Source organism: Chrysemys picta, chromosome 7, assembly GCF_011386835.1.
Source record: "Chrysemys picta bellii isolate R12L10 chromosome 7, ASM1138683v2, whole genome shotgun sequence".
Taxonomy (NCBI): Eukaryota; Metazoa; Chordata; order Testudines; family Emydidae; genus Chrysemys; species Chrysemys picta.
The window spans coordinates 47,687,021-47,712,348 of NC_088797.1; the positions used below are offsets into that span (position 1 = coordinate 47,687,021).

General features: G+C 51.7%; 1 protein-coding gene across 6 annotated transcripts in view; it reads left to right on the top strand.

The window, feature by feature from the left end:
* The window catches only part of TEX264 (testis expressed 264, ER-phagy receptor), a 125,405-nt gene that overhangs the window by 13,665 nt on the left and 86,412 nt on the right, over positions 1 to 25,328 (top strand). For 5 of the 6 annotated variants that reach the window (XM_005285276.5, XM_042861771.2, XM_065551357.1 and 2 more), the window contains one exon: positions 13,932 to 14,153. The exons of the other annotated variant lie outside the window; for it this stretch is intronic. In XM_005285276.5, coding sequence (XP_005285333.1) covers positions 13,932 to 14,153 — 222 coding nt within the window. The remainder of the gene's footprint in view (positions 1 to 13,931; positions 14,154 to 25,328) is intronic. 6 annotated transcript variants of the gene reach the window in all.

Consider the following 25,328-nt stretch of genomic DNA (forward strand, 5'->3'; position numbering starts at 1 on the left):
GTGACCTTGGGCAAGTCACAGCCGCTTTGTGCCTGAGTTTCCCCTCTGTACATTGGGGGTTGTGAGGACAAAGACATTGGGATCAGGAGGCACTGCGATGGCTGCTGTGGAGCTGGGGGCCATATGAGTACCTGATACAGAACCAGCTCTGCATCTCTCAGTCCTGCTCCATCGAGCTGTGCTAGAACTGGGAAGCAGCAAGGTTCCCTCTGCCAACAGTCCAAGGGCAAGCTGGAGCCAGCATGGCTGAGCAAACAGCCCAGATGTGTGTCTCAGTGCCACCCCCGCACCAGGTACATTTGGAACGTCATCACTTCACGGAGGGCATGCCTGGTATGGGGGGCAGCAGTGTAGGTGTGTCCAGCCCCACGTACCTGGTACGTTGAGCAGTGCTTAGTGATCAAACAGTCTGGTGGGGAAAAGGCTGCCGATATCAGCTGATAAAACAGTGCGTTTCACTGGATCCCTTCCTGGAGGTCGAGAGCGCATGACAGGGGCCGTGCTCTTAGCTGGCACCTGTGTTTGTGCCTTGTGGGGCACATCTGCCCCACCCCCTTCCTGGTGCCAAGGCTCCCCAGGGCCTGTGGAGCCAATGTGGTGCTGATGTGCGGGGATGAGCCAGTGCAAGGGGCCGAACACCTCTTGCGGGTCATGTGGCACAGCTCTGGGGGGCAGGCTGAAAGTGGGGAAGTGGATCAGGGCCAGTGGATCCAGCCATTCTGCCTTGCAGGGAAGGCTGAGGAACAGCCGTGGGGCACCCATGACACCTTCCTACCCAGTTCCCATCCCAAGTGCCCATTTCAGCCCGGGGAAAGGTTGCCCTGTTGTGTGCAGATCAGGTCCTTGTCCCCTGGACGTGCCCAGTTGCTGACTGCTGAGGCAGGCTTTGCAGTGCAGGATGAGAGAGGCCTTGCCTGCAAACGTGCTCCAGGGACACCACCCATCTCTGATGTGTCTGTAGTTCCGGACCATCAGTCCCCCAATGCACCAGCTGTCCCCCTTGGGGGTGCTGCCTCTCACCAGGGCCCCAGGGAGCATCCAGAAATATTATTTTCCAAATCGGGACTGCAGAAAAGAAGGGATCTTTCCCCACCCTGCTGCCCCCTTCCTATGTTCCCACTCATCCCTTCTCCCTGCCTCTGGGGTGATTCAGAGCCTCCTCCCCAGAAGGGACCGTCTCTGCTCGGTAGGAGAATCTGCTCCTGTTCGGGGCTGGCCCAGTGTTCCTGATGGTGGCCAGTGGCCAGAAATAGACGTCTTTGTCATGAGACAGTGGAAATAGCTGTCTGGCTGCCTGCCTGGGGCTCTGTGGGCAGAGGATGCACTTCCTCTGGGTGGCTGGGGGCAGGGAGGACAGTGGGACCTACCATGCTGTACGTGGCACTCTCTGTTCTAAGCTGTTTAGATCCCCGACCCCCGGGAGGCAATCCTGTTGGGTGCGAGCGTGTTAAGTACCAGGTGTTGGTCCCAGCCATTGGCAGCAACAAAGGGTCAGTTATCTCATGCACACAGGGCTTAGGAGGTGTCAGGACAGTCCATAAATGAGGAGGTGTCTACACCCAGAAAGAGGCCGGGGTGTTGCTTGGGGTGTCCCAAAAGGTGTAAATAGGAGGAATGGGAGGATATTAACTAAAGACTGAACAGTAGGAAAAACGTCCTGCTAGGGTGGGGGATCTCTTAGGATGTGGAATTGTCTCCCCAAGGGAGAGGGGAGAAGCCCTGTTGCTTGATTTGTTTCAGAGTGGTCTGGATAAAGCTCCAGTGAATGTCTATCAGAGACTTATCCTTCCCTGGCTCCTGACTGGTGGATAAGATGATTCTCTGAGCACCGCCCGAGTGTGTAGGACAGACGCAGACACTGCAGTGATGGCCCCAATCCCCAAAGCCTGATTTTCATGCACTCACACAAAACTTGCCTTCTACACATCTGCAATTTGTTTTCTTGGTTCAGTGACTTGAATTTTGTGCAGACATGCAGGATTTTAAAAGGGGAGGGAATGGCCATTCTGGATCTGTGTTAATATTGGTTTGTTATTTAGGCTTGGAAGGAACATGGAGACATAGGCATTCCAGGCTGGATCAGACTCAGGGTCCTTCTAGCCTGCTGTCCTGTTTCTGACAGGAGCCAGCACCAGGTGTCGCAGAGGAAGGTGTAAGAACCCTGCAGTAGCAGATGAGGATAATGTGCCCTCACATTAGTCTCATCCTGGTCTCTAAGGCCTGGTCTACAGTACAGAGTTAGGTTGATGTAAGGCAGCTTACGTCGCCCTAGTTGTCAGTATGCACGCTACAGCCTTGCTCCCGCTTATTTAAGTGCCCTACCACACCAACATAATAACTCCACCTCCATAGGGCCTATGTCAGTATAGTTAGGGTGACGCAGTGTAGACACTGCATTGCTTACATGGACTGTTGCCTGTCATTCTTGTCAATTTCACGGGTACATGGTGGAGCCGTGAAATTGACAAGAAAGCCGGGCTGTCATTGGGGTGGGTGAGGGGCTCCAGCTAAAGCCTGGCTGCCCCCGGGCTTCCTGCTCCCAGCTGGCCTGCAGCTGCCCTGCTCAGAGCCTGGCTGCCCCCTGGGTCCCACTCCAAGCCCAGCTGCTGCCCAGGCTCCCAACTCTGAGCCGGGCTCTCTCTGCTCTGCACTCAGCTCCCTGCCAGGAGCCCAGCTGCCTCTGGGTTCTCAGCCTCCCACACTGCCCCTCTTAAGTCAGTGTAAGCGCTCCTGGTAAGGATGCGCACCATTGACAGAAGCAGGATAGCGTGGACATCAGCCACCGCAGTAATTACCTAACATAGGTCGACTTCCGTTTCTAGTGTAGACATGCCCTGATGAAGATTGGCTTATCCCCTGACGCCTGAGGTTTAATATCCCTTCCCAAATTTTAATGTTTAATAACAACAACTCCGGCTCTTCTTGTTACCCATAATCATGTCCAATTCCTTTTTGAATCTTGGTAAGTTCTTGGCCTCACCGACTTCCTACGCCGATTTCTTATTTCATGCCTGAATTAGTTTGTTACCTGTTTGATTGACTGTCTGGGTGAGTTGAAGCATTAACTATATAGGAGTACTTCATGTTGCTGGGCAGTGATTTCTGTCATTCTAGGATTGTTTAAATATGAGGCACCTGTAGATTTGTGTATGTGTGCACTTTTATTGTTTTTGACACCTGAAGAAGTAAAAAAATAAATATTTGATCACACCGCTGCTTACAGGATATGATAGTTGCACTGTTGTGTCTGTCATGACCCTCAGGTCTCAAGCCTGGGGTCATGGGGAGTGGCTCCACTCAATCCTCCACCTGTTAGCCTGGGACTCATGAACCTCAGCCCCAGTTTGAGGCTCCACCCCTGAGGTCCTGTTGGCAGAGTCCAGGAGCAGCTGATTGGCTTGCTGGCCCTATGTAAGGCAGCAGGATTGGAACAGGAAGCTGTTTGAACAACTGGGCTCCATCCTGCTCTGGACTGTTGTGCCTTGTGTTTCTGGCTCCAGCTCTGGCTTGATTTCCTGGCATCCTGACCGGCGTGACTCCTGGCAGCTGGCTTGTGATTCTGATCTCCAGTTTGTCTCCTACCTGTGATCCCTGGTATCCGGACCTGGCCTGACTCTGGTCCCAGTGTCCAGTGGTTCTGACTTCCCAGTATCTGACCCAGCTGACTCTGTCTCATGACGGTGGACTGTAACTCTGACCACTAGGTCTGGACGCCCATGACCCCGCTGTGACAGCCTCATGAAAGGTTGAATTATTTGCTACGGACATTAACTAACCACCAAACGCTCTTTGAAACGCACACACTTAGTAGCTCCTACATGATATTTTCAGAATAATGGAGAAAGAATTTAACAGAAGAAAAATCAATATTTGACACCAATTAAAATCGAATACTTTCAATCCCAGTTGTAGAGCCAAGGTGGAAGAGGGAATATCTTTTATTGGACCAACTTCTGTTGGTGAGAGATTCAAGCTTTCATGCTCACACAGATCTCTTCTTCAGGTCACCCACTATTCTCCTGGGACCTACAATGCTAATCCCAAATATAGGTCCCTATCTCCACCTGCTGGAGAAGGGTCTGAATTGCAGTTCCAAAGCCACAGGGCAATCTTGATGCATGTATTATTCAAAGTAAACAGAAGATTGCCTGCTAAATTCACTTAAAAATTAAAAAAAACCAAACAAACAGTGAGCTGCCAAGGCTGTGCTTCTAGCAGTTTGCTTTTTGTTTAATAAAATCCTCTATACTTACAGCTTAATTTACTTCACTCAGTATTTATCTTTGTTTTATCTGCCTCAAAACAGGAATTGTGAGCACTTAAATAAAGGGATTGAAAGGATGTTTCATTTTCCTGGAGCTTGGCTTCTGCTGAAATGCTCTTTAGTCACTTCTTAAAGCAACAGTCTCAGAATCGTGACACAGATTCCTGCAGTGACAGCGTGTGAGGAGACATCTCTTCCATCTTTCAGACTCATCAGTACTTTAATAATAATTGAGCCAATGTCCTCAGGAATCATTCCAGGATTGGATCCTGCAGGCTATTCTCCACAGCTTTGTCTAGTTCTAAATGATTCAAGCAGTGGGGCTTCTTCACTGTCCCTTGGGAGACTGTTCCACAGTTGTATAGATCTCACTGTTAGCAAGCTTTCCCTGATATTTTGGCCTAAATTGTCCTTTGCTCAATTTCAGCTGTGATTCCTAGTTATACTTTAAGGGATTGAATAATTCCTCTCCTTCCAGGGCTTTACATCCTTCTAGAAACAATAGTCACATCTGCCTGGATGAAGTGTTCTCTGTATGTTTTCCCAGCCTTGTCAAGACTGCATGGGCTGGTGTAGTGTAGATCCCTGGCATTCTGCAGTTGGAGATCAACCTTTGAAAAAGCAGCTTTGGATGTGAAGTGGGGAGTCGAGTTCCATCCCCTAATGCTGGAATGTGTAACTCTGCAGGGAATCCAGAATGCTCAGCTGTGTGTCATAGGTCCTGTACTGCTGACGGAGTCTCATGTGGTTCAAGTGGCAGGTAATTTGGAGAAAGTAGGGTCTGATGAGTTCTGTATCCTCTGTTGCCATAAAGTTCCAAATGGTTTGCAATGTAGTGACAGCTCTGAAATCCTAGGTGGCCAGGAGGTTATTGCAATCCACATGTGAATCTGTTTAGTAGTGTATCTCTTTATTACAGGAATCAGATAACAATACTGACCGGTTTTTCACTGATCCTTCTTTTCCAAAATTGGGCTCCATTCTCTGCTTAGCTCCAAAAATATGGTCTGAAGAAAATGTGGTGGTCTTTCCATAGCAGAGCTCCGCACGCAGGTCCCTTGTGTGGCACAGGGTGGCAGCAATGTGCTGTTTGAACCAGATCTCTGCTCCATGGCAGGGTAGCTAGCATTGCTTCAGAGAGTCCCTTTGTACATTTACAGCTGCCTTTAAAAAAAAAAAAATATTCTTATGCTGCGGCATCAAAGTGCATCTCTAGGAGTGTGTGGGAGTGAGGGGAAGGAAGGGCAAGGAATCCTGTGAGGTACAGATCTGCTGTGGGAGAACAGTACAGGCAGTTGAGAGAGAGAGAGAGAGAGAGAGAGAGCACAAAATTGGAGGCATGATTTCGAGTTGAATCAGGCTGAGATCGCTTTGGAAAGTCCAGGGGTTGGCTAAAGGAGAGAGGGGAACCCTCCTACCACTGGACTGGACTTGGGCGGCTTCGTGGTGGAGCCGCTTAGCTGGTTCCTCCTGGGAGCAGAACAGCTGTGGGGTGTTTCCAATAAAGCCCAGGACTGGAGGAGGCCAAGGGCTGCACTCTCGAGGCCCTGTTCGCCACATTAATGGGGAAGCAGGCCCAGTGCTGCTGAGCCCTCAGCCTCTGCATCCCAGCTGTCCTCCCCATGGATAGCATCATGCAGGAGGTGAGCGCCCCAGGCCTGCCTCACTGCTCCTTCTCTTTTGACTTATGCCTCTTGCAAGGAGGAGCGTGTCCCACACTGTCCCCAAGGCAGGTGAAGCTGCCATAATTACCACCCAACCAGCTGGTCTCTGAGTTTCTGTATTGTAGAAAGTGGGATTGGAGATGGGCACTGTAACCGACTGGTGTAATTTGCACCTTCCCTCTGACTCACACCACCCCCACCATGGAATCACACACTGATTTGAGCAGATGCAGGCAAGATTTGTCACCTTAGGTGGCATGAGTTTGCAGGGCTCAGCTCTCAGTCCCTCACCAACTGTAGTTAAAGGAGAAACCCAGGACCAAGAGGGCACAGATGCCATCTCTGCTTCCTAAGCATAGTGAATTCGGTGCTGCTGAAAGGCGCTGGGTTAGTCCTCTCTCTAGAGCAGGAAGAGCCAAGGGCGCAGCTGTGCAAAGCGTTGCTACGCAGCTCTGCCAACTTGCCCTGTGGGGCATGGCGGGATACCTTTCTCCAGGATCGAGTCAGTCCTTGATAGCTCTACTAAGCCTGGCAACAAGGGTCACTGAGTGGTTGTGTGATGCAGATACAAGTGCACTGGGAACTAGACTGAGATCCACCAACTCATTTCATGTAGGAGCCACAGACCAACATGTCTCAGTTTTGGTCCCTATTGGTCTGGATTTGATGGGGTGATCTAGAAGCGAAGGGCTCTCTCTCCCATTACCTTGAGCTGGCCTGTCTCCCCCGGAGTTCTCTGCTCTGTTGTCTCCCCAGAGGCGGCTGAGGAGCTGTTCTCCCAGGGGCTCTTGCAGTATCAGGGATTGTGCAGCTATGGTGGCTGTGTACAGTGGAATGTCCCATGCCTGAGCTGCCCTGTCTGTCTGTATTGGAGGCTAAAATGCTGAGTGGGGGGGCAGGCAGAGATCTGAGGGTTTGGAAGCAGCTGGTTGTAGGTCTGCAGGTTGTCTGTGATGTCTGATCTCTGATGGCTGAATGTCAGGTAGTTGACCGATGGTTGCCCAAGGTAGTTGTATGATAACCCCAGCGGTATGCCTCTGTAGTGAGATTGACAAGCCTCTGTCTCGGACATGGACAGAGAGAGCTGTCTGGTGTGTGTGAGAACTCTGGGCTCTTATCTCCCTGATTCATTGTCCCCTTCCCCATCCACGCGCACTGTCTGCCTCCCTCCCTTCTGCTGTGTAGGTCTTGTCTTTCCCCCTACCTTGTCTCTCTCTGAGGACCATTTCTCCCCTGCGCGCTAGAGCCATTTGTCAACACGGTGATTCAAACTGATGAGCTTCCCCAAAATGATTAAGTGGATTGTTTTTCGGGGGCCTCCTGGCTCGGTTCTCCAGGTGTAGGCAAGGGGACTTGGGGGAATTCGCCAATCCTTGAGAATTGCAGATTCTTAAGTAGGCAAACACAGTGCAGTCTCCTGCTGAAGACGATATTGTTGGAGTTGAGAACAGTGCATCTCCCTCACCCACCATTGTGCCTCAACCCAGGTGCTCTCTATCCAGGAAGGAGAGGGGCCAGGGTCACGGGTTGTGGCCCTGATTGTGGTCAATGCCTCCCTTGTCTGAATGGGCTGCATTCTTGGAAGGAGGCTGCTGGGCTTGGGACTTGCTGTTTTTCTGGCCTCTGAGAACATCCCAGATGTGGTGATCTTCTCTTTAAGTTGATAGCCCCTTGTTCTGAGAGGTGTCATGTTCTGGGATTGCGTGGAGGCAGTTGGGGTTTGTGGAAACAGTCTGGAAACCCTCTAGTGCAGTGGTTTTCAACCTTTTCTCATTTGTGGAACCTGAAAAAATTTCAAATGGAGGTGTGGACCCCTTTGGAAATCTTAGACGTAGTCTGCGGCCACCCAGGGGTCCACAGACCATAGCTTGAAAACCACTGTTCTATGGTAACGACAGCCTTTCTCGGACCTCTTAGCCATAGTCTGTGGACTCCAGGGACCCACAGACCACAGGTGGAAAACCACTGCTCTAGTGGCATGATTTTGCTCCCTCTCTGACAACAGGAAAAAAGTCTCTGCTTTCTTCATGTTTTGAGAAAATTCCTTGCCACTGAGTCTCTCTCTAGCAGACCAAGTTTTCCACCACCACTGCTCATGTTTTCTTCCTTCCCGCTTCTCCCATTGCATGTCATCTGAGAATCATGAGGAGGAGTATGGACAGCAGGGCGGGAGGGGGAACTTGGGTACCAGAGTTCCAATAGCTATAGACAGGGAGCGGTTCTGTGCTTCACTGATTTTTATTCCTTGGCCTTCTGGGAAGTTTCAGTTCTATCAACGTATGGTTTGGAATTCAAGCATCATCAGGAGCGGACCGTGGCGGTGGCAGCCATCTGGCCCTCGTGTTGGCAGCTCCAGCAGAAAGGCCAAGGATTGAGCGGACCTCAGAGACAGTGCTCACCTCCAACTTCTGGGATCCTCTTGCCAGGCTAGAAGACTATTCTGTTTTAGTCAGTTACTTATATGGCCCTGTGATGGGGCGTCTGCCCCATACTTACCCTGATAGGGTTAAAACTCAGCCTGGAGGGCTGCAAGGAAACAGCCAATTAGGGCAGTGGCTGCAGCAAATTAGGGCGGCAGCTGGACCAGCCAGTCAGGACCCAGCCGGCCCACATAAAAGGAAGCTGCAGGCCAGAGCATATGGTCTGCTGCAGGAAGCCCAAGGGAGGCGACTGGATTCCTAGAGTTCTGCAGAGACTAGCACCGTGAAGAGGACTACTAGGGCTTGCATTGCAGGCCTGAGGCCCTGGGAAGAGGGTGAAGGAGCCAGAAGCAGGAACTGAAGGTGCTGAGGCTGTGGGGAAGTAGCCCAGGGAATTGAGACAGACTGGTGGAGAAAGAAAGGAGGGGCAGCAGGAAGCTGTTGTTTACAGAGTCCTTGGACTGGGACCCAGAGTAGTGGGTGGACCTGGGTCCCCTCCTCCTCACTTGCCGCTGAAGAAGTGGCCAGGCTGTGGACTACCAAGCCGCTGCGAGGAGCGGCTAGAGTCTAGACTATTGCAGAAGGAGTCCCCTGGAAGGGGGGAACCCGGATTGTGACACGGCTGGAGGGCTGTGCCACAAAGCATAGGCAGTGAGACTGTAACTGCAGTGGGTCTGCAGGTGGAGATGAGCATGGGAGAGCCACCACCATCGGAGGGCACACCTGCTGACCAGAGCTAATTCCTGAAATGGTCAGCAGGAGGTGCCAGTGTGGTGAGAGACCCCATGACAGGCCCTCATCAGTGCTGTATCTAAGTGTCTGCCAGAAGTGTATTGAGAGATGTGGCTACCATCGGTTGTGCATGGTTCTTTCTTTCTCTCTTCTCCTCTCCAAGGATAAACTCTGTGTGTGGGGGGTTAGTTTGTTTTTAAAAATAACGTAACGTACGATGGGGATGCAGCTGGAAGTGTTTGGAGGAGAAGTGTGCCATGCCGTGAAGTGGAGCATAGTGGAGGGTCTTCGTTCCTGGAGGAATGAGTTTGTTCCACTGTGTTGGACCAACCCCCAAGAAAGCGCCGTCTTCTGAGCAAAGCACCATACCACTTGCGGTGGACAGTTCCTCTGCCACTGAACGCAGGTAACACACAGTTCTATAGGCGCCAACTCCATGGGTGCTCTGGGGCTGGAGCACCCACAGGGAAAAATTCAGCTCCCCCCCCCCGGCCCAGCTCACCGCCGCCTCTGCTCCACCTCCACCTCCTCCCCTGAGCGTGCTGCTTCTCCCCCTAGCTCCCAGCGCTTCCTGCTGCGAAATGGCTGTTTCGCGGCAGCAAGCGCTGGGAGGGAGGGGGGAGGAGGGGAACACAGTGCACTTGGGGAAGAGGTGGGGCCAGGGCAGGGATTTGGGGAAGAAGTCCAATAGGGGCAGGGAGGGGGCAGAGTTGGGGTGGGGACTTTGGGAAAGGGGTTGGAATGGGGGTGGGGGAGGGATGGGTGGGGCCGGGGGGGTGCGAGCACCCACTGGTGCTGGGAAAAGTTGGCACCTATGCTCAGTTCTGCATTTCCTTGGTATCCAACACAAACAGTGCCGTCCCGCAGCGTTCTCAGGCCCTACCAGAAATCAGCCCCTGGCTGAAGAGGAAGCTGGCTATAGATGTACCTAGGAGAGACTGAAGAGATGCTGGTATGAAGAGGGAAGTGCTTTGAGAATTACCCTCCCGAAGAATGTCTCAAGGGCATCTGCTCTCAGCTTTTAGGTAGGTCACAGCCTTGGGGTCCTTTTGTACCCCTTAGTGCTATTGGATGATCAAATAATCATGGCAGCAAAGAATGCCCTCTTTCATCTGTGATGAGCCAGGAGCCTCAGCCCTTCCTATTGGATTCAGGCCCGACCATGTGATCTGTGCATTTGTGACTTACAAGCCTAATGAATGCAACTCTTTGTGGCTAGGAATGAAGCCACACCCTCCTGAAAAAGCTCCAGGTGGTGCAAATCACAGCAGCCTGGCTACTTAGCCCTACATGTCGCTGCAAACACCTGGCCACTGTGCCTGGCCCCCATTGATTTCAGGTCCAGTTCAAACCATCTATGGGAGTGACCCAGGCTACCTCAGCGATCACCCTTACCTCCATGACCATGACTTCCCAGGACAGCCGCGTTCCGCCAGAACAATGGTCCTGCTGACCAATTGGCGAGGCTCATGAGCATGGGAGGTGGAACTCTGCTGGGGACTGGCCCTCTGCTGTGAGACTAGCCTGTGCATGAGATGAGAACGGGCTGGGGCATCATCACGCTTAATGCACAGCCTGTTGCTGAGCTACCCCTCAGTGAGTTCTATGCACACGCACACACAAGAGTACAGGTCAGTCAAGTGATTTCTTCTATAGGTTGGAAAGGAAGCAAGAGAGGCAGATTGTTATTGTTTCTATTTTTAAATACACACTTGGGCAGAGATGCTATGGTGATGGCACCCCACTGCTACCCAGTTCCGCTAGCTAGCTAGCACGTTGCTGTTGTGCGACGTGGGCGCCTCCGCATGAGGGACTGGACTGAGACCTACAGCTCACTTCACATAGGTTGCAAAACAACCGGGGAAGGGCACAGTGTCCCAACTGGCCTGGTGGTCCCTGTTGACCCTCTTATTCAGTAGCCAGCACTCTGGTTTCCTCTTCTGGAGTCTGCTCCAAGCAGGATTCTGCTCAGCTTAGCCTGCCCGCCAGCTGGGAAGCATTCAGGTGATGGAGTGAGACAGACAAGATTTTGGGTCTCTCAGATGGGTCCCAAGGAGTTTGATGGCTGTCCTCTGGGTGCCCATGAGCATGCGTGGGTCTAGCGCAATCTCCCCTGGGTCCAGAGAGGGACTGATAACCCTGTTGGCTGTTCCTGTTTTGAAGATGCTGCTGTGTGGCTCAGGCTGCAGCCTTTTACAGGGATCCTGCTTTATCTAGCGGAGAACTAGAGCTTTTGCAGGCTAGGTTATGATTGTATTAGGAGTCCTTTGCAGCTCTGATAACACCCTCTCCCTCCCGCCCCCAATGTGTCCTGCATTAAACCCTCTGTTGGTGGCCATAGTTCTCATGGCTGAGGAGGATTAGGCTGGCCTGGCTTCCCCAGCAGGAGTGTTGTGACCTAGGTTTGCTGAGCAGTTCTATGGGGGTGGTAGGAAGATCCCAGAAGAGAGGAAAGCTGGTGCAGTGGTTACAGCATGAGACTCGCGAGTCCATGGTCCACCAGCCTTCCTGTGTGCAAGTCATAGGTCCTCTCTGCACCTCAATGTCGTCCTCCCAGCAGGGTGGGGAGGGTAAATACAATCCAGGTTGGAAGGTGCTTAGATACAGCGATGAGGGGCCAGAGAAGTACGGAAGGTAGAAGTAAACGGTTTGTTTTGTTTGGTTCCCTTGAGCACGACTCCGTAGCGAATACCTTAACCGCTTGTTGTTTTTCCACACGCAGATCTGGATGTTCGTCAATGGCCAGCGGCGGGGAAGCCTTCCTTGAGAAGGGGCAGCCTGGGCTTGTGGCAAAAGGCTGCTGTTGTGTTCAAGCTCAACCACTGACTCATCCTGAGGCCCTGGGCAAACCACAGCTGCTCCGTGCCTCAGTTTCCTCATCTGTTAACTGGAGGGGGGTAATAATACTTATGGGTAACTCTAATTCTGGTGTTTGTTTCTTTCTAAGTGCTTGACTTGGGAGCCTAACGGACGTTCTTTTCACGGGCATTTTCCCTCTCTCGTCCATAATAGATTGAGTGGTTCTGCTCTTTGGTTAGTCACATTGGAGCACTGTTTCTTAGAGCCCTGCAGAGAGGGTTTGAGCTGAACATTTCTGTGGTATGGTTAATTTCTTTGTCAATAAAGCTGAGCCCCAAGAAAAGGGTGAGTTTGGACTCTGCGTAGTGTGTGGTCTGTGTCTGAGGCAAGGGCCGGTCAGGAAAGCACACTCCTACGTGACTTTCCATGTAGGCCTGTCTGGCAGTCAGGGGGCAGGCAAAGCAACGAACCTACCCCTTCCATCCATCCATCTCTGCCATAAGAAGGTGAACACCCAATTGACTGCATTGGGAGTAGTGTCCACTTATGGTGAGCTGATTTGGGTCCATGTAGAGACCAAATCAGTATAAGCTCTGCTCACTGGGCCCCCCTACCAAATGCCCAATTTGTGCAAGTGACATTACTTGGCCACTTAAACCCATTCTCCGACCAACATCCCCCGGGCGAGTAACATGTCCTGCCCTTTGTGTCTGGATTTGCCTGTTTAGGAAGTACTGAAAATACCTTTTCCCACATCCCCCAGGCCGATTTAATATGCCAACCAGTGGGTAAAATAAAGTAGGCCAGTTAAGGCACTGTATGTAGCCGAGATGGCTGCGCTGGTTCTGGGCTGCAGCCCTGGGAACTTCAGGGGTTTGTTTAATATTCTGCCAGCAGATTCCTAAAAAGCCAGCGTGCATCGTGTGGTCATCGGCTAGCAAGGTAGGAGAGGGCAGCCTGCTGCTGCCGCTCACTTGTTGACAGCAGCATGACTAGCCAGCATTGCTAGATAAGCAACATTCGCTCATTGGACCCTGTTTAATATTGTCCTAGCTGAGTTTGTCTGGCTCTTGCCCACAACTGCAGAGGGTTGAGAAGAGACTATAACATTCACGCTCTGCTCATCTCTGTTGCTTTCCATCCGAAGATCTCAAAGCACTCTGCAGGCATTAAGGTTCACAAGAAGGGAGGGCGGTAAAAGGGGGAAACTGAGGCACAGAACAGCTAAGTGACTTGCTGAGGCATCATTGGTAGCACTGGGAATAGAATCCAGGCCTCTTAATTCTGAGTCCTCTGCTTTCGACGGAGAGGTAGAACTGTAATCCCATTCCATATTCAGAGAGAGTAACGTGGTCTGACATAGGACCAGTAGCTGGGCTCTCCTGAGTTCTGATTCTGGCTCTGACCCCCAGCCACCAAGAGGGTGAGTGTCAGTCACTCCCTCTCTTGGCCTTGTTTTCCTCATCTGTGAAATGGGGATCCTGCTCCGCTGGCACAAGGTGGCGGGCATTCGTTTGTCTGTGTTTGTGAAGTGTGGGGTGGGGGGAAGCTGACTCACAGGTTATCAACTTCCCCGAGGAGATACAAAAACAAATAAACTGTATCTTCTAATTGGCCCAGCTCCACAGGGACATGTTCTCACTGTGTCCCACCTTTACCCAATAGAGGGCTGCATTTCCAACTCATTTACATCTGTTTTACATAAAATTTACATAAAACGAATGCACACTCCCTGCTATTTGTCTGTGTTTGTCTCTTCCTTGTTTGATGAATAGATTATTGTTTGTGGGTCAAATTCAGCAGCAGTTAGATTAGCTGACCAGCTTTGTCCTCACCCTGCTCTTAAGGGTGCAGCTTGCCAACATCCCAGGTAGCTGCCCCCCAATTTCCTCTAGGTGTGTTATTCCTGTCCTGTGGGGGTGACTCCAGTACGTGGTGAATTAACAGGCTGCAGGGTTTCCAGGGCACCTACCTGTCCCTGGCAAGTGGATGTGGAACCTTATTAAAATCTTAGCCTGGACCCTCTCAGCCTTCGTTCGTTCATTTCTTTAGGTGCCACCTGAGAAATGCCGCTACATTGTGGGCTGCATCCTGAGCGAGGGGGAGGAGAAGCCGTCCGAGGAGCTGATCCGACTGTTCCAGAAGTTTGGCTTCAAGATCTTCTCCTTCCCGGCTCCCAGCCATGTGGTCATGGCAACCTTCCCATTCACCACACCCTTCTCCATCCAGCTGGCGGTGAACCGGGTCCACCCGGCCCTCGACACTTACATCAAGGTGAGCGACCATTCCGTGCAGAATGTGTCAGTTTCATAGTGCACCAATATATGCCCTCTCCTGCCATTGGCTGTTGTGGATGCAGCTGGTAATTTACCCATAATAACTTCCTCTCACTCAGTCATGTGGCCTCAAGTCCTCTCTTGCTGTTAACCTATTGTATCTGCAACAGCCATCTTGTAATAATTTACTAGTCTTCTCTCCATTCAGACATTAGTTGGTTTCCTGCTAAAAGCACCGCCCTGTGGTTAGGAGTCTATCAGGTAAGTGGTGGTTCCATGTGTCATAACTAGACCTATGCGTCTGCCTCTCCATTTCAATTCCCTCCTTCCTGTGCAGTGGAGGGAGCTGCAGTGCAAATCTCGTTACTCCAGTGGGGCTAGGTAGAGATCTTTAGCTGGTTTAGGGTTTAATGAGTAGTTTGGCTTAGAGTGTACTAGAAATATTTCTCCAATCTGGGAATGCCCTACTCTGTGTGTATATGTGGCAGGGCTCTATAAGCCAATAATGCCCAGCATGTCGTTTGTGGAATTATTTTAGGTTCAGCTCATTCTTTCTCTGGGAGGTGGTTGTCACTATGGAGAACAGCTCCATCAATGACCGTTTAGCCAGGATGGGCAGGGATGCAATCCTATGCTCTGGGTGTCCCTAGCCTCTGATTGCCAGAAGCTGGGAGTGGATCACAGGATGGATCACACAATAATTGCCCTGTTCTGTTGATTCCCTCTGAAGCACCTGCTATTGGCCACTGTCGGTAGACAGGATACTGGGTTAGATGGACCATTGGTCTGACCCAATATGGCCGTTCCTATGTTCTTTTTACTACAGCCTCCTGGGTTAGGGTGGTGTGCTGGATATGGGTGTTTGTGTATCCCTTTATCCCAAGTCTTCTGGGTATCTCCTGCTCATTACATTTTCTTTCATATCTCCCTGCCAAGCTGTTTTGTCAAATTTCCCTACCTGAGGCTCCCAGCTTCATCCTCTTTTTCTATCCAAGTCCTAGACTTCCTCCCCTAAAGCCTCTTCGTAGCTGTGAGCTGAAGACTCTTCCCCTCTCTGCATTTTGCCAAGGCTGTTCCTTTCAATGGGCGGGTTCCATTGCAGGCTGCTCCCTTGAAGTTTTAGACTTCTCTGGGTTTCAGCGTTCCCCCATCCAGGGAGCAGACATGGGAGCAGATCTGTATGGATCTGCATGGGAGCAAAGCTGCGTGGAGAGGGACCTTGCATCTGGCAAGGAAAATATTTTCAGGAAGTAAGTCTCAGCCTACCCTGCAGAGCTCTTGAGTGCAGGCCCCTGGGATGCTGAGCCTGCAGAGTGGAAACATTCAGGAATTTTCATATTTAAATTTTGTTTTGAATGGGCTACTCACTGATAGGACTGGATAGAAACAGAGTGATTCCATGCAAGAGTGCACACCTGGGGCTCTGGGTCTGTGTCTCGGTCCCGACTTGCAGCACCCCTTCTCTTCCATTCCTGTGGCATCTCCACTTTAACCTGCACCTTCCTAGCTATTTCAGACCTGGGCGTGAGGCGGTAGGACCCTGCAGGTAGATGCAGGGTTATTCTGCTGACTCTCGCTGGCTGCTAGAGCTAGACCTATTGGGCCACCTTAAGTCCAATCAAGGTGTATAAAAGGGTGTGTGTGTGTTTCTGATTGGAGAGAGACCTGGGGTCTGGGCTGGTAGGGGCCCTGCCCAGAAGCCCCCAGGAACACCCAAGCCGGGAGAGAAATTTAGGCTGAGTTTTGTTTTGTTATTTAACACAACAATGGAGGCAAAACTCAGGAGGGGTGAATTGGGATTATCCCCAGTGTGTATATACTTGATAAGCACAGGGTGGGGACTCCGCCGGCATACAGGCCACTCTTGAACAGAGATGGTTTGTCGTGGCTAATTACGTTGGTGGCTTAGTGATGTGGACAAATGGAGATGCCAAGGGAAGCACCAGCCTCCTTTGAATGTGAGGGACCTGCACCAGGGTTTGAAGCTGGGTCCGGAGGGGGGGGAGACGCTAGCGCACTCGACGTGCTGTAGCACCTACCCATCGAATGCCAACATTTTCATCCGTTCATATGGAAGCAACTATTTATAAACCTCCAGTTCCTGGCGCAAATCCCAGCCCTGTGGGAAACAGAAATATCTTCCTCCTACTTTGTGCCACAGGATGCTGCCCCAGCCAGTGTACACCCAGTGGGTCATGAGAAGCAGCCTCTTCTCTTCTGTCCTTGGGCAGATTCCAGTGGGGTCCAGCAGGGGGTGCATTATTCAGGCCCCGAAGGATGGGCTGTGGAGGGTGGCAGGGAATCAGGAGAATAGAACCCCTGTGCCATTCCCAGTTCTCTGCCCTCTTCCTGTTCTTGCAGCTCAGCCTTCTTGGTAGCTCCTGTAGGAAATGTTCTTGCCTGCATATTTATACCTGCCTCTGGAAATTTCCACTACATGCATCTGACAAAGTGGGTATTCACCCACGAAAGCTTATGCTCCAATACGTCTGTTCGTCTATAATATGCCACAGGACTCTTTGTCCCCTGTTGGAAATGCCCACCTGGGCTGCACATAACCGGGGAGGAGATGGGTTACTTGGGGCCAAGGGTAGCAGTGCCATGGGACCGTACCATGAGACAGTTCCCCTGAGTGACTCTGCCAGCCCTTGGGCAGGTTGTCGAGATGACAAGGGGGGGTGGTGGTGGCTGGGAGAGCATCAGGTTTGTTAAAACAGTGCTTTGTGGTGCAGAGATGACGTTTTCTTGCTCCAGGAAAGGTCCTGGAGAGCGCATCTGTCACACAAGAGATGAAATCATTAGAGCTAAAAGGAGAGCCACAGATTGTGCTGGGAACACCTGGCAGCTTTTTAATGAGAGCTGCCTTTCTGTTTAAAAAAAAATCCAACATCTAGAAATCTTGGGCGTTCAAAGCAAATAGAGAATAGGAGCTTGTCCTAGACTAAAACTGTTGCCTTTGAATCGGCAAGGCAGGACTGTCTGTGTTCAGGAGAATATCCCCCGACTCACATGTGTTCTTAGCGCCACTGGAGCATGTCCCGGTCAGGATCTGAAGCCAGGAGTGGTAGTTGAGATGAGTTTTGTGTCTCAGCCCCCTACTGTGGGACTGTCAGGGATGGGAATTGGTCATCCTCTCTTGGAGAGCTGGAGAGGCAGGTCACATCCGGGGTTGTCCTGGCACCTGATCATGAGCCATTGGTCAGGATCAAACCCTGCTTCATTTGTAGGAGAATCTAAGATCGGCCTGAGCCTGTTCCACCCCCAGTTTGGAGCAGGGGTATGTGGCACTTTTCATCTGTAGATCTCTAAGCACTGTCTAGAAGCCCACCCTTCTAAAAGCATGTACTCACCATTATCCTTGGTATGCTGATGGGGGCGGGGGGATCTGAGGCCACGTTTACAGTGGCAGAGGTAGGAATAGAACCCAGCAGTCCTGACTTCCACTCTCCTGTTCTAGCTGCTAGGCAGAAGATGAGGGGCTGGGGAGGGGAACACGAGGGGATTCGTTGGCCCTCGAGGGTACATCTCAGGATAAAGCAGGTATGTGTCGTGCTTTGCTGTGAGTTCTCTCCCAGTAACCACCCCACCTATTCATGGCTTTCTGGGGGTGAGCCCAGATTTTTTGCACTCAGCAAGATTCCCCTCCTCTCCACCTAACTCCCCAGCATTTACTTCTGAGCTGTGGCTCATGCTGGGTCTCTGCTGTCTGGATGCCCCCATGCCAGTGGGACTGAGAAGTGGTTACAGTGGCAAGGGCTTACGCTGGTGGTGCCCAGGAGGATGTGATGCTAGGAGCCGTTCTGAAATCTCTTCCAGCCTCAACTGTTTCCGCGCTCATGGGCGAGGGCTCTATGACTAACAGTGGCTAGACCCAGGCATGGTATAAGCAAAAACTCTGCCAGCTTCCGTAGGCAATTGTGCCAATGCCTGTGACTTCCAACCTGCAGACCCCCCCCCCCCCATTTCAGTTCTGAGTGTGCCAGTGTCTCTTCATCCTGACCTGTGGCCCCTGCTATTCCAGTCCTGGGCTTCCCCCAACCCTGGGAGCCTCACACATCCCTGCCAATGCACCATGATCCTGACCTGCAGCCCCTTGCTGTTCCAGCCCTAGGTTCCCCACAGCTCTGCCAATGCCCTCAGTCCTGACTTGCAGCCCCCCCCATTTCAGCCCTGATCCCCCCCGCCAGTGCCCCTCAGTCCTGACCTGCAGCCCCGGGGCTTGTGTTGAGCAGAGACCGTTGTCCTTGTAAACTATGTGGTTGTTTGATGTGAACAGGGACTAAGAAGTGGGCTTGTCACCTCACCCAGGTTTGCTCCTGAGCCTTCAGCGATGTCAGGCTCTTGCCTTCTTCCTCCCCGTATGGCGAGCCCCCTCGCTTTATTCCCTTTCCCAAGCTGTAGGAAGTGTCTGGCTTCGGAGGCTGGGGGAAGTCAGAGTTCCCCCCAGGCGCTTTTCCTGAAATCTGAGGTGCGCCAACACTGGCACTTCAGTGGCATCTGCTCCCCCGACACCTGTTGGCAAGGCAGGGGGGGGAAAAAAAAATCAAGCGAGAAACTTTCATGCAAACAGGTGACCTGTGCACCATTTTTGAGGGAAATTTGTGTTGCCATGGAGACAGCTTCTCCAAAGAGCTCCCAGCCCCGCCACTTCCCTTGAAGAGCCCGAGGCGCGGGCGAGAGAGTTTGGCAATGTCAGGTTTGAAAAGATTCTTTTAATGAGAGTCGGAGGGCAGGCGTGCTGAGCACAGGAGACCCTCTCTCTGCTGCGCCGTCCCCGCGGGAGCTGCAGAGCCGGAGAATGGGATTAGCAGAGAGAAGAGGCATCAAAGGGCTGAAATGCAGCCTCTGCTGGCTTTCAGGAGAGAAGGCATTAGTGCAAACGGATTGGAGCCCTTCAGAGGGGAGGCCAACTTAGCAGCCCAGTAATGAGGAGAAGGAGCCGGGAGAGGAGGGGTGGGAGATGGGAGAGAGATGAGGTGGAGCCAAAGAGACTGAGGGAAGCAGGAGGCGAGGTGGGGGAGTGGGACTGATGGGGAGAGTGGGGGACAGGAGAGGTGAGGAATGCAGGCATTGGCCATAGTGAGTGTGAGGTTTCCTGGGAGTGCCCCTCCCCACCACCTGCCCTTAGCTTGTGGAACCCTTGTCTGAGCTTGCCGTGGGTCAGCTCCCCAATCCCCTGGACAATGCAAGCTCTCTCGGCCATGCAGGCCCTGCTGGCACTCTGCAGGTGGGCAGTTGGCACACCCCTACCCTCGAGCCCCCTGAGCATCTCCCAGGAGCAGTGGTCCCCAAAGTTTTGAGGGTCATGCCCCCCTTACTGCTGTCTGTGCTCCCTGCCCCCGGGGCTGGGAGCAGGGCTGCTACTGCAGACAGGGGTATGGGGGCCATAGATGGGGTGGAGGCTGGGACTGGGAGAGGGGCCGGAGCAGCGGTGGGGGAGGGAGCTGAGCCATAGCCGGGCTGTGGGGGGGGCTGGCAGCCAGGCCCGTGGCCAGGTGTGGCTCTGCTCCCAGCCACGGCCCTGGGCCTGGAATGGAGCTGCAGCCAGGGCTGAGTCTGGGAGCGGGACTGGGAGCTAGGGAATGTGGCTGTGGATGGGACTGGAGCAGAGCTGGGGGCGGGAAGGGGCTGGGTGGTGCTCCCTCTCGAGGCCCTGTGGTGGCTTGCCTGGTCCCTGCTGCACCTTCTTCCCCAAAGGTTCCTCTGTGCCCCCCTAGTGGGGTATGCCCCACAGTTTGGAGACCTCTGCCCTGGAGTGTCCAGCCCCTGCTCCACTGGACGTTCGCAGTGTTCATTGCTTAGAATCATAGGATCATAGATTATTAGGATTGGAAGAGACCTCAGGAGGTCATCTAGTCCAATCCCCTGCTCAAAGCAGGGCCAACACCAACTAAATCATCCCAGCCAAGGCTTTGTCAATCCAGGCCTTAAAAACCTCTAAGGATGGAGATTCCATCACCTCCCTAGGTAACCCATTCCAGCACTTCACCACCTTCCTAGTGAAATAGTGTTTCCTAGTATCCAACCTAGACCTCCCCCACTGCAACTTGAGACCATTGCTTCTTGTTCTGTCATCTACCACCCCTGAGAACAGCCGAGCTCTACCCTCTTTGGAACTCCCTTCAGGTAGTTGAAGGCTGTTATCAAATTCCCCCTCACTCGTCTCTTCTGCAGACTAAATAACCCCAGTTCCCTCAGCCTCTCCTTGTAAGAAATGGTACAGCCCAGCATACCAGTTCCCCCCTCAGATTGCCCCTCTGAGGAACACCCAGCACTGAGATGTGCTTATAGTGAAATCAAGTGTTAGTTCATTTATCAAAGCAGAGAGGTTCATGTCGGAGCAATTAGAAGTGGTGGCGACCATTACATATAAAATCACAACACGCATTCTACAGCCTAGCTATTCCCATGTCTTGTAGAGTAGTGTTCACCCCAAATCCTTGCAGCACATTAGTCAGGCTAGCTGTGCCCTCCTTTTGTGAGCTAACGATTCAGTTTATTCCTTTGCACTCCAAGACAGACCCAAACAGTCCTTGTTCCTAAACAGGACACACCCGGCTGCTGTTTGTTTCATCCTGTTGATTTCCTCTCCCGTAGATTTTGCAGTGTATTAATTTGCACCTGCTTCAGTATGCAGCTAGATCTGCAATACATAAATGGCCCGACAGGGAGATAGGTGTCTGTTACCTACTGCCTGAATGGAACATCTCCGAGGTGTGTCACCTTCTGGTGACATGCCTCAACTCCTAGGGCTTAAGAACATAATTATCAGGATAGATACAAAACGTCTTCAGTATGACCTGTATGTCCATTTCCCACTGATTATGACAACCAGTGGGCTACTGGCTCTTGCTAGAGTCCTCACCTGCCACCTTCAACTCAAGGGAGCCCTGTGCACCTCTTGTTCCAGGGGACCCTGGGTCATGGTGAGGCAGTGTGCAGGAGCAGAGGTGGTGACGCTGGTGAGAAAACTCGAGGGGGTGAGGAGTGTGAGAGGATACAAAGGGGTGGGGATGAGTCCATGCTCCCACGGTGAAGCCGTATCCAGGGATGAAAGAAGGACTAAGGCAGAGATTGCGAAGTGGAACTTGTGAGAGCAGGGAGGGAGCCCAGGCAGCAAGGGGAAGAGAGACTGAGAGGAGCACTCATAGCCTCCCTGTAAGAGAAGTCCAGACTCACCCCTGCGGCGCCTCCTGCTGGTCATCCAGGGAATTAGCGCACCAGCCTCTGGAGCGCCCTCTGCAGGCCAGTGATCCACCTTGTCCTCTGCACTGGCCCCCGTGTCCCTCCCAGGACCCCAGTGCCCCTTGCTCTGGGTGCTGCCCCCTGGCAATACCCACACGCTCGGTCTCCCTTCCCAGGGGAACCCCCACCCACTATCCCCTCCTTGCCTTAGCACTAGGCCACTGCCAGTCACCAACTAGCCCCCCGCTCCCTGGGGCAGATTGCAGTATAGGCCACTCATCACTGGCAAGGAGGGTTTGGACCTGCTGCCTTGGACTAGCCCTGGGCTTTCCTCTGCAACCCCCAGTACCCCTTGGCCTTCTGCTAGGCTGCAGCCTGGGGCTATCCAGGCTGGAGCTCCCCAGCCTTGCTCTACTACAGGTATCCTGTCTAGCTCCCTGCAGCCAGGCCCTTCTCTCTCTGAAGGCAGAGAGAGACTTTTGAGCTCCTGGCTCCCAGCCTTCTTATACAGGCCAGCTGGGGCCTGATTGGGGCGTGGCCCAGCTGTGGCTACTTCCCCAATCAGCCCAGTAGCTTTTCCCTTTGCCCCAGCCCTCTGCCAGGGCTGTTTTAAACCCCTCTGCAGAAGCAGGGTAACCACTCTGTTACGCTCCCCTTCCCTGGCGAGGCCACATCCAATGCAGCTGGGAGGCCATGTTGAGTTGGTCAGTGCTCGGATTTGCCTGGGAATCGTCAGAAAGCTTGCAAATACCCAATAACGTGGCGTCCTGGGACTGTAGCCCTCTTGCAGATATGATGGCTTAGAGCTGTCAGTGCAGTCCTGGGTATGATCACAGCAGCCCCCATTCCCATCACTCCAGTGGGAGCTGCCTCCAAGGAGGGGTGTGTGCTTTTTATCAGTCACGATGCCTGGCTCGGTCCCTGGGCACCCACTGAAGCACGGCCACCTCTAGGGTGGGGTGTAGCTGCTGTGTGGCTACACTGCACCTTGCAACAGTTTCCGTTAGTCTAGCCTCATTAATATAATTGCTGTGTCTGGAGGGTGGGTGTGCAGAAAACTCCTCAGAAGGTCGGCAGAGACCCAGCAGGACCCATTTCCTGTAGGCAGGAATTCATCCGCAAAGAGATGGGCAGAGACCAAGCAGGACTTGCTTCAGATAAAGCTGCGAGGAATCAAACCAAGGTTCCATGGTGAGGGCGAGCGTTTGAACCCCGGCACCATCTCTCCTCCTGGCAGTTCTCTCTCGGCACCCTGTACCCAGGGGTGGCACATCCCCCCATGCATTCAGCATTTTGACTGTAATGGCACGTGACAGCCATGGAGATCGGGAGGAAAGGGACAAAGACCACTTAGGGCCAGTCTCGGGAGAAGCAGGGATGTGAGGAAATCCTTTCCACTGGACTGCAGCATCCAGTTGGCGTGTCATATCCCTGGCCTGAATCATCTTTAAGGTAGCCCGCGAGCCATGTTTCCCTGAGAACAGCTGCAGCCACTTGCTTGAGTATTTTGCCACCTGCATCTTCAATAGCACCATCACTTAGCATCTCTTAGTGCTGTCCATCCAAAGAGCATCTTACAGAAGTGGATGGGTTACACCTCACAACACCTCTCCCTCCTGCAAGGTGGGTATTACCTTCATTTTACAGATGAGAAAACTGAGGGGCAGAGATGTGAAATGCCATGCCCATGGCCGCACAGTGATGCAGTGGCAGAGCTATGAACAGACCCCCAGGAGTCCTGACTCCCATCCCTCTGCTCTAACTATTAGCAGCACTGCCTCATCTATAGTTCTCTTGGTCTTCAGAAACGGACTCCCAAGTGCACACAGGCTCATCAAATGGGATCCTCCCTGTATGCTGTCACTGCTGCACTGTACTCCATGTAGCCATTGATGCAGAGTGCAGGGCTGGGCCTAGCAGAGCGAGGGTTAATGCAGCACGAGATGCACAGATGCTGTGACAACGTCTAGGTGGCCCGGGGGATGCGAGAGTCGGAGAGTGGGATGTGCTGATCCTGGCGGCTCTGGCACGCTTGTGCTCTCTTCTCTTCCCAGCTGCCAAGTCCCCACAGTAACAGGTCACAGAATGCAAATGAGAGCTCCTCTGAAGACACTCTCCCAGGGCGAGCATTTCTAATGGCACTCCGAGCAGGTTATTAAACTGTAACCTCCTGCCATTTCAGGGAGCGTTGATTCCTGGCATGGGTTTAATGAGCCCTCTGTGGCAGTCTGCGTGGGCCTGTGGGCTGGGCACACAAGTGTCTCCCCAAATTCAAACTTGCCATTTGAAGGTCTGGAGGACCCGCAGCTTCTGCCCCTGCGGCTCCTCAGGCAGCCTGCGAGGTGTTTAATTGCATCCTTGCAGGGAAGTCCATCTGGTTTGGACAGCTCTCAGCTGGGAATGCCCTAGTTTCCAGCCACTTTTGCGTGGACAGGTGTCCCCGTTACAGCAGTTGGCTCGAGCTGGCCCCATTTGTTGCAAGTCTCACCAGAGAATCTAGGTCGGTATGGGCCATAAAACTTGTGCTCCTTCCAGGTCAGGAGTGAGTCATAGAGTTTAAGGCCAGAAGAGACCACCAGATCATCTAGTATTGCAGGCCATCAACCCCACCCATCTCCGGCACTCCAAGCCCAACAAACACAATTAGACCCAAGTACTACAGTCCTTGGGAGACTGAACTGTTGTGTGCCATAGGCACAGACCAAGAGAGACCGAGGTGCACCTGTGGGCCAGGCCCATGTGATAGCAGGGAATTGATTAAGCGAGGCACATTGGTGAATTGGGGTAGGAGATGCTCATGCTGTGGGTACATAAGGCTTTAGTTTCCCAGAGCTGCTGATCTTCCACCTTTCCACATAGCCCTGGTCTGGGACTCAGAGTACCACCTCCCGAGCCTGTCTCTGCCACTGGTATAACACTTTGGGATAAAAATCCCAAAAGCACCGAAGTCCCATTTTCATAAGTGACTCAGAACCCTTAGTCCCATTGACTGTCCGTGAGACTGAGGCTTCTAAGTGAGACTTTTGAAATTGGCTTTTGGGCTCTTAAATTATTTAGGCCTTTTTGAAAACGTTACCCTTGAATTCCAGTGAAATCCACTGCAGATTCCCCTTCACTCCCATTGTAACACATTCGCTGCCCAGGTAAGTGGAGTGAGAATGCACTGTACCCAACAGGCACCCCGCGTACAATGAATCCATGCTAGAATACCACATTTGGGTCCATGCGTTTCTTAGTAGCAAGGTGGATTGATTTAAATCAAGACGATTTAAATCACCGCGCGAAAAGCCTTGATTTAAATCATTGATTTGAATCCACTTTTCCATTTGTGCTTCAGTTAGTTTGTAAAGAAAGGTGCATTCTCATTGGTTAATATAACCATTGAACCATGTTGATTTATAACTAAATAGAACCTCTGCACTAGATTTGGTACATCTTTTTCCTACCTAGAAGGGTACACTATATCTATATACAGTTATTTATGAAATTATATAGCTTAATATTTTCAGAGTCTTGTATATTTTTAGTATGTTAAAATTATGACTGATATATTGTTTCTTTACTAGATAATTAACATTTTGCTGATGATTTGTTTAAGGCTGTATTAGGGTGGTAAACTGGAATTTAATTAAACATACAAAACAGCATATATTTTTATTAAACAAAACAAACCTTTAATATAGTACCTGGCCTCTTGTGCCATATTTATAAAGCTTGACCTCAAAAGCTAGATTTCCCCCCATTCCCCCAATTCTTTCTTTATATAGAAAAGCAGCCTTTAACTCAAAGTTTTTGCTAGAGGCTCATGAATTCGGCATATTTTAAATAAAAATGTTTTAAGAGATTCTGATAAATTTAATCCTGAACATATTTTGTGTTCACTTCAGATTTCATTTTAAACAGATTTATTTGTAAAAAGAAAAATAATTAATTTAAATAACAACATCAAAACAATCTAATTTAAATAAAAAATCATTGATTTTTGTCC